The sequence below is a fragment of the Saccopteryx bilineata genome, chromosome 7, assembly GCF_036850765.1.
Source record: "Saccopteryx bilineata isolate mSacBil1 chromosome 7, mSacBil1_pri_phased_curated, whole genome shotgun sequence".
Lineage (NCBI taxonomy): Eukaryota > Metazoa > Chordata > Mammalia > Chiroptera > Emballonuridae > Saccopteryx > Saccopteryx bilineata.
Window position 1 is genome coordinate 75,509,493 of NC_089496.1, and position 14,326 is coordinate 75,523,818.

At 49.5% G+C, this 14,326-nt stretch overlaps 1 protein-coding gene across 10 annotated transcripts in view; it reads left to right on the forward strand.

Annotated features, from left to right (window-relative positions):
* Nucleotides 1–14,326, forward strand: part of CPEB1 (cytoplasmic polyadenylation element binding protein 1) — a 74,266-nt gene that overhangs the window by 39,882 nt on the left and 20,058 nt on the right. For 4 of the 10 annotated variants that reach the window (XM_066239770.1, XM_066239768.1, XM_066239777.1 and 1 more), the window contains one exon: nucleotides 7,249–7,440. The exons of 1 other annotated variant lie outside the window; for it this stretch is intronic. In XM_066239770.1, the coding sequence (XP_066095867.1) occupies nucleotides 7,249–7,440 (192 nt within the window). Of the gene's footprint in view, nucleotides 1–5,680; nucleotides 5,766–7,038; nucleotides 7,441–14,326 lie in introns of those variants that run through there. 5 more of the 10 variants (XM_066239773.1, XM_066239767.1, XM_066239769.1 and 2 more) reach the window with 3 other exon arrangements.

A 14,326-nucleotide genomic window follows, 5' to 3' on the forward strand; every position in this document is an offset into this window, starting at 1 on the left:
ATTTATATATCTTTGTGAAATGCCTTTTCAAGATTTTGTGCCCTTTTAAAAATTGTTTTTTTCTTTTCCTTTTGTTAAGATTTCCTGTGTCAGTGTTTTTCAGCCACCAGTCTGGTCCACAAGAAATTTCGTGGTCTGTGAAGTAGTTAACCACCCTGATGTATGACAGCTATAGACCCAGTGATCTTATTCGAATTTGTGTATGCTCAGGGTCATTTCTGCTTTAGTGATCCCCGAAATAATTCTAGTCCCCAAGTGTAAAAAAGTAGAAAATCACTGCTTGGAAAACTTTGCACTCCCCTACCCCAGGTCAAAAATATACTTTGTTTTCCTAGAGAAGCTTTATAGTTTTAACTTTTACTTATAGGTCTCTGATCCATGTGAAATTGTTTGTATATGGTGTGAGGTTGGCAGTCAAGGTTCACCCCCTCCCCCATGCCTAGTTCAGTATTCTTGCACAATCTTAAAATGTCTATCTGCACTGACTTGCTTGAAGGCAGGTATCTTATTGGGGTTGCATTGACTGCATAGATTATTTGGTGGACATTAGCTTTTTAACTATATTGAATCTTTTAATATGTAAACATGGTATATGACATTGTAAAATCCAAATGTTTGTGGTATTGTGAAAAATACTATAGAAATCACTTTCAGATAATTTACAGAACTCATTTGAAGATTATTAAAAGCAGTTAAGACTAAAATAACCCAATGATCATATTTTTTATGGTGGGAAGCACAAAGTAAACCTAATGCTCTGTCTTATATGTTAATCTGCAATGTGATTTTTTTTTGTATTTTTTTTTTCTGAAGTTAGAAGTGGGGAGGCAGTCAGACAGACTCCTATATGTGCCAGACTGGTGCCATGTGATTTTTAACCTACAGGTAAAATTTACACAATAGCCGTCCTTCAGTAGCCTAGCCATCATGCATTCTTCTCTGAATCACTGTTGCACTTATTAGCATGTGGAGTAACAAGAAGTGCACTTTTCTAGAGCTTGGTCTTTAATGTTAGTGAGTAGTGTAAGGGACAGTTAATAAGTGAGCCAGGACCTGAAGATTGACTTTGATCTGAGAGGCCATAGGGAACCCTTTTGAAGGTCTTTGTTTAGGAGAATGAACACCATGAAAAAAAGAGTTTAGGAATGGGATGAATTACCTGGAAGAGAGAATCTGGGGTAGAACAACCATTTTAAACTTCTGCTACTCTAAGTGCGGTCAGCAGACCAAATAGCATTGGCATCACTTGAGAGTTTGTTAGAAATGCAAATTTTGGGGCCTGACCCAGATCCACTGAATCAGAATCAGTGTTTTTAAAAAAGATTCCCAAGTCATCCATGTGCCCATTAAGGTTTAAGCAGTGCTGCTCTAGAGAAACTTGTAGCCTCCTGGCGTCAGGGCCGGAGTGCAGACCCAGCAGTTAAAGTGACTTTCCCAGGTGTCTGACTTCCTGCATGTTTGTTCTGTAAGTTGCCAAATGGATTTTTGAAATCACCATTTTGGTTTTCTTGATTTTGGGGCAGAAATAGTCTTTTAAACAGTCTTTAGAAATACAGTCTTAGAAATGCTACTTTATGGACTTACTAAAACTTTTAAGAGCCATAAATCATTGATTAAAGTAGTCTCAGCTGACTGTAAAGTCAGTCATTTGAAAGAATCTAATGGGGACAAATGACTCACTGTCCTCTCTCTTCTATTCCCAGGGAGTGGAATTGGGGGATGAGGTTGAGATTTTTATTAAAAAGCTCAGGTGTGCTTGCTGTGTATGTTCTCTACCAGTGTGCTTGTTTAAAAAGGAAAAAAAGCAGAGGAAACATTTTTTTTTTTTTTCTGAAGTGAGAAGTAGGGAGGCAGAGAGACAGATTCCCGCAAATGCCTGACCGGGATCCACCCAGCATGCACACTAGGGGGCGATGCTCTGCCCATCTGGGGCGTTGCTCCATTGCAACTGGAGCCATTCTATCACCTGAGGCAGAGGCCATGGATCCATCCTCAGTGCCCAGGCCAACTTTGCTCCAATGGAGCCTTGGCTGCGGGAGGGGAAGAGAGAGACAGAGAGGAAGGAGAGGAGAAAGGGTGGAGAAGCAATTGGGTACTTCTCCTGTGTGCCCTGGCCGGGAATCAAACCTGGGTCTTCCATACACTGGGCTGACGTTCTACCACTGAGCCAATTGCCCAGGGCCAGATTTTATTTTGTATAGTTAAAATGCTTGTGTAGTGTTAAAGCAGGGGTTGGGAACCTTTTTGGCTGAGAGAGCCATGAACGCCACATATTTTAAAATGTAATTCTGTGAGAGCCATACAATGACTATGTACATTAGGCATTATCCAATAAAAATTTGGTGTTGTCCTGGAGGACAGCTGTGATTGGCTCCAGCCACCTGCAACCATGAACATGAGCGGTAGGAAATGAATGGATTGTAATACATGAGAATGTTTTATATTTTTAACGTTAGTTACTATTTTTCTTATTAAAGATTTGTCTGCGAGCCAGATGCAGCCATCAAAAGAACCATATCTGCCTGGCCGGTTTGCTCAGCGGTAGAGCGTCGGCCTGGCATGCGGGGGACCCGGGTTTGATTCCCGGCCAGGGCACATAGGAGAAGCGCCCATTTGCTTCTCCACCCCCCCCCCCCTTCCTCTCTCTCTCTTCCCCTCCCGCAGCCAAGGCTCCATTGGAGCAAAGATGGCCCGGGCGCTGGAGATGGCTCCTTGGCCTCTGCCCCGGGCGCTAGAGTGGTTCTGGTCGCGGCAGAGCATCGCCCCCTGGTGGGCGTGCCGGGTGGATCCCGGTCGGGCGCATGTGGGAGTCTGTCTGACTGTCTCTCCCCATTTCCAGCTTCAGAAAAAAAAAAAAAAAAAAAAAAAAGAACCACATCTGGCTCGCAAGCCATAGGTTCCTGACTCCTGTGTTAAAGGAAAATACATCTATCAGTGGCTGCTACCCTCACACAGTAGCTGCATTTTTCTGGTGCTTTTTTTTTTGAGACCAACATTATCCATCAATCTATAGAATTTTCACAGTTATGCTCACAGTATAAAATTCAGCTTTCCAACTCCTCCAACTGTTCCTCCTCCTCCTCCTCCTCCTCCTCTCCTCCTCCACTCCCTGGTTCTCCTCGGGCCTCTACCGCATTCTCTCCTGTTTAAGATACAGAGATTCCTCACTGCGCACCTGAGCCTCACTGTGATGTTCTGCCTCAGCTCCTCCTGGCTTGGCTAGCCCACACCGCCTTGCTTACCTTCTCCTCTGCTACTTTCTCAAAGCTAGGTCTCTTTTTTCCTAGGGTCAGCTAAGTTCTCCCAGGGTGCTCCTGACTTGTTGCAGTCACCACCTGCCCTTCACAGCTGAATCTGCCCTCATGGTTTCACAGGTGGGGCCTACAGGCCTTGTGCTCTTCCAGTTGTACTTCCCCACCTGCCAAGTGCTTAGGGGTGCTGGTTGCAGAGGATCCCAAGCAAATGTGCGAAGTTCCTGGCAGAGGACAGACAGGTTCGCATGCTGAGGATGCAGAAGATCGCAGAGGAGGCTGCACCATGCCGAGTCCTGGAGACAGAGTCCCTGGTTCACTGGTGTTTTCTTAGTCTTAGACTGTGACAAACTTTGAACTTTGGGTCAGTTAACTTATTTCCCTGAGCTCTATTACGAAATTTGGCAGGTTAAAGCCCTGGCCGGTTGGCTCAGCGGTAGAGCGTCGGCATAGCCTGCGGAGGACCCGGGTTCGATTCCCGGCCAGGGCACACAGGAGAAGCGCCCATTTGCTTCTCCACCCCTCCGCCGCGCTTTCCTCTCTGTCTCTCTCTTCCCCTCCCACAGCCAAGGCTCCATTGGAGCAAAGATGGCCCGGGCGCTGGGGATGGCTCTGTGGCCTCTGCCTCAGGCGCTAGAGTGGCTCTGGTCGCAACATGGCGATGCCCCAGAGGGGCAGAACATCGCCCCCTGGTGGGCAGAGCATCGCCCCCAGGTGGGCGTGCCGGGTGGATCCCGGTCGGGCGCATGCGGGAGTCTGTCTGACTGTCTCTCCCTGTTTCCAGCTTCAGAAAAATGAAGGAAAAAAGAAAAAAAAATTGGCAGGTTAAAGAAGAAAACTGATATTTTCAAAGTGAAATGATTTTAAAATTTCACACCAATCCGAAACTTTATATATATAAGTATTGATGAAGAAGACTTATAGGAGACAGATTTAAGTTGAGATGTTGTTCCGATAGGTTGCCTTAGAATGAAGCTCATCATTCCATCTTGTCCTGGTTAAGGAAGACAGCTTTAAGTATCTAGTCACGCTTGGCAAAAGATGTAAAGAATCTTCTCCAATAAAAAGGGCCAATTTCGAAAAAAAGATGGGGGGAGGCAATCTCTTGTCCAGATGCAAGTTTGAGAGTCAAGGGTGGGCTTTTGCTCAGTAAAATCAGCCTTTCCTCTTTAGACCTCTGAGTTCAGGCACATTGGCCTGTGTTGACAGTTGATGTCCCACACTTTGTCCCAGTGGAGCAGAGTGGGCACTGTGCATGTGCCTGCCTTCCAGCTCGGACAGCCTCTGTTGAAGCTACTGTCCTTCCATAATTATTTGTCCCATATCTCTCAAAAAGTGTCTTGGTTTGGATGACAAATTATATGGTCATCCTACAAAAGTGAAATACTGATAAAATATTTAGTGCCAGACACTGTACTAAAGGCCTTGTGCAGTCCTCATGAAATACCTGAAAGCTGTTGCTGTTGCTACTTTGCAGATGAAAAGATGCTCAGAGAGGCTGAGTGACTTGCCTGAGACCATACAGTGCAGACCTTGTGAGCAAAGCAAGGTCCATTCAGACTTTTAAAGAAGTCTTATTTTCCCAGCCCGCCATAATCAGATTTAACAGGTATGGCCTCCTTGATTTTAGAGTCTAGTGAAGGAGTCCTGTATGTGGAAGAAACATTGCGAGAGAGGATGTACATGGGTGAAGGTGATATCAGCAGTGGGGTGCTGTATTTAGATCCACAAGCTCTTGGGTGTTTGTGGCCATTTGTTGCTAAGTGTCTTTAAACAGAACTGCTGCTCAGGCTTGGGGTCTCTCGGGTTGGAGTGGGAAGGCGTGCTGCGTGTATAGATCAGTATGCTCAAACTTCATGTGTGTGCATTCCAAGGGGGTCTCTTCCTGGAACAGAGATAAATTCTTCAGGTCCCAGGAGGGGCCTGAGCTTCTGTATAATAAGCTCCCAGTGACACCGGTACTCCGGGTCTGCCTGGGGCACGGAGTCACTGTCTACATAAGTGCCCTGATTTTAGAGGTGGAGGAGAAATGGTGGCTTCTGGACACATTTACCCTCACACTGGGGTGGAAGGAGGGACTGTATAGGTAGCTGCTTAGAGGGATTGGGTACTTAAGTGTGGATGGTTTTAAAGGAAGCATTATGTTTTGTAGTTAGTACATACAGATTATTTTTAAAGTATACCCTTACCTTGGAAGAAGGGTGGGCATAAAGAACGGGTGGGGTGTGGGGGTAGCACCAGCCTCTGCAGTGGAGAACGGGAGCCTTGACAGAAACGGAGCCAAGACAGGAATACTGTGGACGGATGACACAGCAGCAAAGCTCTAAAAAAAAAAACAACCAAGGGAGGAGTCTCCCTCAGTGGCCATGCCCTGCTAGGCTGGGGCAGGGTGCCTGTGGACAGACACATGGCCCTGCTGCAGGAGGTGCTGGCCAGCATGTCCGTGGCCGACAGCATTGTCCCTCCCTCTGCCCACTTGGACTTTATCACAGGTGGGCAGGCAGGCAGTCCCTGGTGGGTATGCTTCTCATGTCTGGTTACTGCTATCTCTGGGAGCAGCAGGGTGGGTGCTGCCAGCCTGGGATAGGGGTGCACAGCTCACCTGCCAGTGCTAGGATCTGTGCTCTCCCTCCTCTCTGAGGATCGTGTTGGAAAAACACTGATGCAGAGAGGACATTGGTGACAATGAGATGGCGGAGCTTCCAGAAGCTCTGGGCAGAGCTGGTCTTTGTTGCTGGAGCTGTGAGTGTCACAGACAGAGGGCCTTGTCCTGGCAGCACCCCTCACGAGAGGGCTGCAGGCAGCTAACGGCAGCAGTGATGCTTACAGCTGCCAGGACACTTTGAGGCCCCTGGAAGGGCAGAGCAGGTGACGCGAGGTCCTGAACAGGGCTTCTGTGGGGCTAAGGCCACTTCTGAGACTGTTTCTCGTGTTTTAGTCTGTCACACTGGGGAGTGTCTCGTCTATCTAGGCCTACAGTTGCAGGAGGAAGGGCAGCACTGGACCTGATAGATGTGGTCCTGACGGATGCCAATCCCTTTGGGGTTAGGGGACTCAGGAATGGATTATCCTACTCAGGGCGATCTCACTCGGCATGGCGTGTGTGCTGTGGGCCATACCTCCAGAAGCCCTGTGACTCACCCCCCACTGCCAGTGCTGACCCCTTTTCCCTGTGATCAGTTGCTCCACCCACGCCTGGAGCACCAGGTGCTGTTGCCTGGGGTACACGGGCGCAGTGTTTTCCTGTTCCTCAGTGGAAAACACTGCTGTGTCAGGGTGCTGCCTGGGGCCACTTGGAGCGTGTAGGTTTTTGCTAGCAGGATGGTGGAGCTTTGCATTCGGCTATAAAACCAGGGCTTGAGCAAGCAGCTGGAGAGAGTCCAGGACTAGAGTGTTTTTGGGTTTGGGGGTGGAGAGCAGAGGGAGGGAATGGGAGGGGCAGGAGGGCAGCGCTACACAAGCCGGCAGTCGCAGCTTAGGCTCTGCTGTGGCCAGAGGACCTCAGTCCTGCCTCAGGGCCACCGGGTCACCAGGCCACCATTGCCGGAGACGGGAGGGCGCTGCCTTGCAACGCTGACTTACCGGCACCGCACCGGACTATTCCAAGTAGCTGTTGTGCTGTCTTTTCCCTGGGAGGCAAGTCTCCTCCCTGTCGTCCCTCCTGCTCCTCCCCCGTTCTGTGAGGGATGATGCCGCTCTCTATTGCACAGCTCAGCCAGCTGATGTCACTGGCAGCGGGAAGCATCAGCAGCCTGATCACATGCTGGCCCTGTCTGTAATGCAGACGGGATAGGGGTGTGTGTGTGGGGAGGGGGCTGCATGGCTGCTGCTCTTGCTCTAACGCCCCCAAAAGTGCAGAGCCAGTGGCTGCAGCATCCAGTCCGCCTGGAGGTCTGGTCCTTAAGACCGGGGAAACTATTATTAAGAATATTTATTGTTGATAATACTGGGGCAAACAGCCCTTAACTCTGGGGTTTTGCTGTCCTCCTGTCCGAAGCAGACTTCCCGGACTCTGAAGAAACAGTCACAAGCAGGATGCTTTTCCCCACCTCTGCGCAAGAATCTCCCCGGGGCCTCCCAGATGCAAATGACTTGTGCCTTGGCCTGCAGTCCCTCAGCCTCACAGGCTGGGACCGACCCTGGAGCACCCAGGACTCAGATTCCTCAGCCCAGAGCAGCACACACTTGGGTGAGTGCCAGGAAATGAGTTGGCTGGGGGAGGGGCGCATGGGTGGTGAGTGGAGAGATCCACAGCAACAGTTGTTCGATTCCCCTTTGCATCCCCCTGCCCCTCCCCACACGCACAACATGGAGCTGTTTTGCGAGAGATGGAAATGTTGGCTGTGAGTGTGCAGGACAGATGGGTCGCTCGTGGAGGCAGGCACGGCTTCTCGTAGCCTGACAAATTCCCCAGAGTTAGTCTGCACCTGGGGTGGCCCTGAGAAAGGTCCCCAAGGTGATGGCAGAAAAGATCCAGAGAAGCCTCCCAGGGCCCAGGCCTGTCTTAGAGATGATGAAGCAAAACACTTTTGGGTGGGGGAGGGGGACTTCAGGGGATGGTTACTGGGTGTCTAGATTCTAGTTCCCAGTGCTTGTAAGGCTAGGGAGCTCTGTCTGCAGGATGGGTGGTCCCTGAGTAGTGGCAGATGAGGCTGGGTCATCCTGGGCTCTGGGAATTGGCTTAACATAAGGTAAGCCTATCGGTCCTGGAAGGGGGGTCCTCAGGGTGAGCAGGGTGGAGTAACTCTCGGCTATGGAAGCTCTTTTTTCTTTTGTGTTAAAGGTAACCAAGTGGGTGAAGGAAGAACCACTCCCCTTTATGGTCCCTTGTCACTTGGAGGGATATGATGGGGACAAATTGAGGGGGCTTCTTGGCCACCCCTTGAACTCCTTCTGCTCGGACCTTCCTGTTACCCATTTATTTCCCTCTTGTGGTACAAGGGGCAGGGTTGGCCAGGTGCAAGTCTTGGAGTGTTCAGAAAGAAATGTTGTGAACTTAAGTACTGTAGGTATACTTAAAATATATGTATTTTGCTTTATGTGAATTATGCCTTAATAACAAGAATGCTGGCAGCAGCTACTTTGAGGGGGGGGGGTGCAGCCATTTGCTGTTGGTGCTGAGCGAGGCACCACGCTGCCATGCTTTCCTCGCTCCAGACGCTGGCTGTCATGGCAGCCAGGTACTGTCTTGTTGATTTCTCTGGTCTCCACCCTATTTGGCGCAGGCCTTTTTTTAGAATACTTTGCAGAGCCTGGGACTTGTATCTGCTGACATTTTAATGCCCATTTATTTCAGTAAAATCCCATTGGATTTGGGGTCGGAATTTGGGTTTTTTCTTTTTAATTTGGTTGCTTTGCCTTAAGTAACTACCTCTGGGTCAAGGTAGAATTTCTTGAAGTACAGACCTTCAGCTGACTCAGGTTTTCCCAGAAAGCTTGGTAAGGCCCAGTTCCTCCAGGCAAGGGAGTGGTGTCCCTGTTTGGTGTCCTGTGCTTGCAGACCTTGGCTTAGAGGCCATGGCAGTTTCTTTTCCGTGGTACTCTGGAGCCACCTGGGCGGCCCTGCAGAGCTGATCTTGTGCTCTGTCCCACTGTATCTGAGCAAAAGGCAGAAGGGCTCATCTAGAAATGGGCATTTGTCTGTGGGGGTCAGTGTCTGACCAGGGCCCTGCGTCACGGGTGTCGGGTTGGGGTGTGGCCTTTCTTTGGCTCTGGTTTGTCTTTGCTACAAGGGTCTTTCAGAAAAGTAATCTCAGCACACAGATTGCAGAAAAGCCCATCTTGGGACTGGGAGAGCTTGGCCTGAAAGTTACGGTGAAATTAGGCTGTAAAAAACAGCTTGGGATATTACTCAGCAATAAAAAAAGAGTGAAATCTTGTTTGCAGCCACATGGATAGACTCAGAGTATTATGCTCAGAGAAATAAGTTGGGTAGAGAAAGACAAATATCGTATGATCCCTCTTATTTGTGGATTCTAAAACACAGAACAGAAACAGACTCAGACAGGGAACAAATTTAAGAGTTGCAGAGGTGGGGGTTGGGAAGCAGGTGAAAAAGGTGAGAGAGAATAAGGAATACAAACTTCCAGTTATAAAATAAGTCCCAGGGATGTAATAAAGAGCACAGGGAATACTGTCAATTATTATTGTAACAACTATGTATAGAGACAGATGGTTACTAGACTTATCAAGGGGATCACATTGTGAGGTACAGAAATGTCAAATCACTCTTGTACACCTAAAACTAATATAATAGTGTATGTTAGCTGTACTTTAATAAAAAAAAAAAGTGGCTTGGGTCCAGCCTTCATTTCCCCAGCTGTCCCACCCCTGAGAGACCTGTGCTGTGGCTGCCCCTCAGGTGGTGGTGGGTTTACTTCCCCCCTTCCGTCTCAAGCACTTTACATGGTTTTGTGGGTCAGGGAGGGACTGCAGGCTGGCTCTTACATTCTTAGGAACCAGGGGGTGGCCTCAGTGGTATGGGCTGCCTGTGGGCAGGTTTAGTGTGGATATGTTTCTCTTTGAGGATTGAAGACACCCTGTCCCTAATCCCCATGTCGTCTTTGGATTTTGGAGCTGCAGTGATGTTCATGTCTTCTTTTCCTGTGTTCTGGGCCTTCTTGGAAAGCCCACATGAGGGTATTGCCTTCTGGAGTGGGATGCAGCCCTCCCACTGCCAGCTGCAGTGGCATCCTTGCCAGCAGTGCAGGAACATGGCAGCCCACATTCCCGTGCCCATACTGCCTTTCTGTCTTTGGGGAGGGGGGTGTATTTCAGCAGCTCAGGACAGTCTGGAGTCATCCTTGCCGACAGCCTGGTACCCTGCTGTCTCTGTGTACACTTGTTCCTTGGGTTGCAATCTGGGCTCTGCTTGGTGACCTTTTGCCTCAGGCAGCTATGACTTCACTTCTGGCCATCATCTACCACACAGGTGTTGAGGGGCAGTAGGGTTGAAGATAGCAGGGGTCTTCTTTTTTAATGTTTATTTTAGAGAGAAGTGGGGAGAGAGAGACAGGAACATCGATCTTCTCCTGTATATGCTTCGGACCAGGGATTGAACCCAGCAACCTCTGTGCTTTGGGACAGTGCTCCAAACCAAATGAGCTATCCAGCCAGGGTGATAGCAGGGTTCTTGACTAAAAAAATTTGACAATTCATTCAACAAACATTGAGCACTTGCTGTGTGCAAGGCACTGTGTTGGGCACTGGAGATAACCTCAGTAAATAAAATTGTTGTCCTTAAAAGTCCCATGACTGTTAAGGGAAAAAAGAAATTATATCAGTATACCAACTGCAGCATGCCAGTTGTGATGGGTTTTTTGCACTAGGATAACCTTTCATTGGATTCTCAGCCTGAGACTGGTATGTGGTGCCATTCTCTAGGGGCAGGTCCTGCTGCTGGATTTTATGGCCTCACAGGCCCGCAGGAGCACCCTCGGGCGGGATCTGCTTTTGAGAGTTGTGCTGGCAAGGCTAGTATTGGTTTTGATGTAGCACTTTGTGGGGTCCCGTCCTTGTGGACAGTGCCTCCCCTGTGAAAGCCATCCACAGTGCCCTGGGGTCGGGGTACAGTGACTAATCACCAGCATTATTGACTGCATCCTGTGCTAAGGACATCATGTGACTTTAGTGCTTCACAGTCCTGTGGAGTGGGTACTGATAGCATTCCTGTCGTGGAGATAGGGAAGTAGTCTCGCAGAGGTTGCCAAGTGTCCGAAGTAACACAACTACCAGAATTCCAACCCAGGTCTCTGGGGTTCCAAAATTCTGCTTTCTGTTAACACCTGTGTTCCTATGAGCAGAACCCTAACATATTAGGCAAGAACACTTACATTAGAACATCTCTGTATACAACTCCAGGGCTATTGAGCCAGGGGCATGTGACAGGCAGGTCTCAGCTCATCCACTGTGCCACCCGATGGATTGTCTTCCTGCCTTCGCCCAAGTGACTTTAGCATGCGGCACAACAGCAGGAAGTGGGATGACTGAGCATCCACTTTGGCAGCAGGGACCCCTAGTGATGCCTTTCACAGGAGCCCCTGAGGATGCCAGAGGACACGCTCTGTTTCCCCCACTTTCCTGTGGGGGTCCCTGGAACACTTGCCTGTTCACTCTCTCTGGTCTCTGCCCTGATGCTGACCAGGGAGTGCTGTGTCCCTGTGCTGCTCTCTGCCGGTGTGCAGCTGATGGCCTGGGCTGAGAGGGCGTCCTCTGCATTTTGCTTCTGCAGTTGCTGTAATTCTAAACAGCCTTTCTAAAGGCAACATCCAAAATGGTGGGGTTGGGTTCCTCCTCTGAACCTGGATGCCCAGGCCCAAGGTCTCCTGGAAATGTACCCAGGCTGTCCAGCTCAGTGGGAGTTGGTGTGACAGTGGGTCCCTCCTATGTGAGGTGGGGGGCTGCAGGGGCAGACGTGAGTATGTCATTTCTTCAGCCAGGGAAACTCTTGTAGGGATTGAGACAGGAGAGAAAGGCAGTGTGAGGTATCCCCTGGACCTGTGGGACCAGAGTCAGTTTGAGGAGCTCAGACTGGGGCACATCTCTGCTCAGGGGTGTGGTGTGGAGTTGCAGGCTGGGTCCTGGGTCCTGGAGTGAGTGCTGCCTGCCCTTCTACCTCTGTGCCTTCGGGTTCATTGTGGACAAACAGAACTAAGGGTGGGAAGCTGAAGGGAGGGTTCCAGGCATGCGGCCCTCTGTCTCAGGGTGGGGATACCAGCTCCCGTCAGCGTTTCTCCCAGGACTTCTGTTAGGTAACAGGCACTGGCTCTGTCTGGGGCCTCGTCCCCCCAGCTGAGCTCTCAGTGCCTTCCATGCAAGCCTCTGTCCACATAGCTCTTGCTGCGGTGGCTGCTGCCGCCATCAGATTCTAGTGCCTTTGTCCTCTTGGGCAAGGCTTCAGAAAATTCCAGCAGTGACTCAGCTGTGAAACCCACAGGAGTTGGCATGGGAGGGTGAAAGTGGAGAAAGTTAACAATCGGTCTAAAAATATTACTGCTGATTTGGTCACTTGTACCCTCTACAGTAGCATTAATGAGCTGGAACCTTCTGCCAGGTCCTCTCCTTTCCGTGACTTCCCTGAATGCTGTCTGTAGCCCATACAGATTCCTGCCAGCCTGTGAGTGCGGGTACTGCCGCTCTGGGAAGCGCACTGTTCTTAGTCACTTTTGGAAGATATGGATTCACTGTGCACTTGGCCACCAGGACCAGAGGCACTTGGTAAACCTCAGGTTTGCTATCTGTGACCCTGAGTTGTGCACATCAGGACAGGGGCTGAACAGAGGGTGACTGTGGTACTTTTCTCCCACAGTCCCACCCGCTTAAGCCGTCTGAGTCCATACTTTACATCTGGCCTTGATGCAGCTCTGTGCCCTGTGCTGGGCAGTGGACTGTGAGATATGCACTGGCCTGCACCGTAGGGGCCTGTCATTCCCACAGGATGTTAGGTTCCCTGGCTAAATGAGAGCGCCTTTCTGTTGGGCAGTTCCCCCTTCAAGTCCGGGAGAAGGGAGCTGTCCATTACTCGCTGCTCTGCTCCTTCCCTCCTGGTTCCCCGAGGGCAGCAGAAGTTGGTGCTGCTCACTCAGCAGACTTACTAAGGGGAAGGTGTGCTTCCATGGGTGGAGCTGGGGACAACACTGTTCCATATCTTGAAATAGGGTCCCTCCCTGGGACCCCACTTTCTCTGCTGTTTTCCCTGCCTTTGTCCTGTAAGTACTTCTGGAGCCTCCTGGCCAGGCCCTGTGCAATGTTGGCCTATAGAGGGACAGTCAGTTCACGTTAGGGCATTTGACAATGAGTGACAGTTTCCAGAACCTTGGCTTCTTCTATGGGTTGAAAGAGATATCAAACCACCTGGGAAACCCCAGGCATCTTGATACTAGGTTTTATTGTATTCCCTGTGTCTCCACACTCCTAGTGTATCATGGCCTCTTCCAGTTTAATATTTACAGGAAACTGATGCATGGAGGTGCTGACGTGACCCAGGAGTGTTAATTCTGGGGCACCCTGATGTAACATGTGTGCTGAATGGCATTGCCCCTTTCTAGGTCATCAACCCAAGCCCTCCCCATTTCCCTGTGTGGTTGGTAGAGTGTTCAGGGAGGCTCTCTGCTGGCTCCCTGAACTGAATGTAGAAGTAATGTCAGTGGCAGTGAGGATCCCAGCAGATTGTGGGGAGGATTGGGCAGGGGAAGGTGACTCTGCAGCCGGTATCTGTGCACGTTTAGTCCTCTTTGAAGAAAGTATTGTCACAAATTTGATGTGGCCAGTAACTGTACTTCTCTCAGCCTCTGTTTTGGTGATGGGCTGGGTAGGGAAAAACTAAGGTCCCCCCCCAATTCTGGGTTGCATATAAGTCAGCATTGTGTTCTTAAATTGGGTAACTGACAGGACGTGGCCTCAGCACCTGGCTCAGAGGCTGAGGACTGTCCATGTCAGTAATCCAGCAAGTGCTGGTCCCTGCATTCTGCAGGTGTTGAGCTAAGTACTGCTGGGTGGTGGGGTATCGGAGTGCCGTCAGTGTGCTTGGTGAGAAGGCAGAATGTCATACACATGTGCCTACAGGTATCCGTCTAAAAGAGTATATTTTAAGAGCTTGTTTAAAAGGGGGTTATAGTATTTCTCCTTCGAAGCAGTACTCCAAGGGGTACTCAGCTACCATTTTTTCTGCTGGGGATTCTAGTCCCTGTCACTCATGCTCTGGCTAGTTCAGTTGCCTCTAAAAAGGCAAAGTCAAATAGGAATTGACTAGTTTTTCTCCTTGTCATTTAGAAAAACTTTTTGTTTGGAAATAATTTTAAATTTATAGAAGTTACAAATATAAAACAAAAATTATGCAGAGGATACTGTGTTTCCCTTTATCCAGATTCTCCCATTGTTGACATTTGCCTGCTTTGCTGTGTCTTCACACATTCTCTATATATGTATCTATATCTGTAACTTCTGAACCACTAAGAAAAGATTTTCTGCTGGACCAGCAGTGGCGCAGGGGATAGACTTGGAACACTGAGGTCCCTGGTTCAAAATCCTGAGGTTGTCAGCTTCGGTGCAGGCTCATCAACACGATCCCAAAGGTC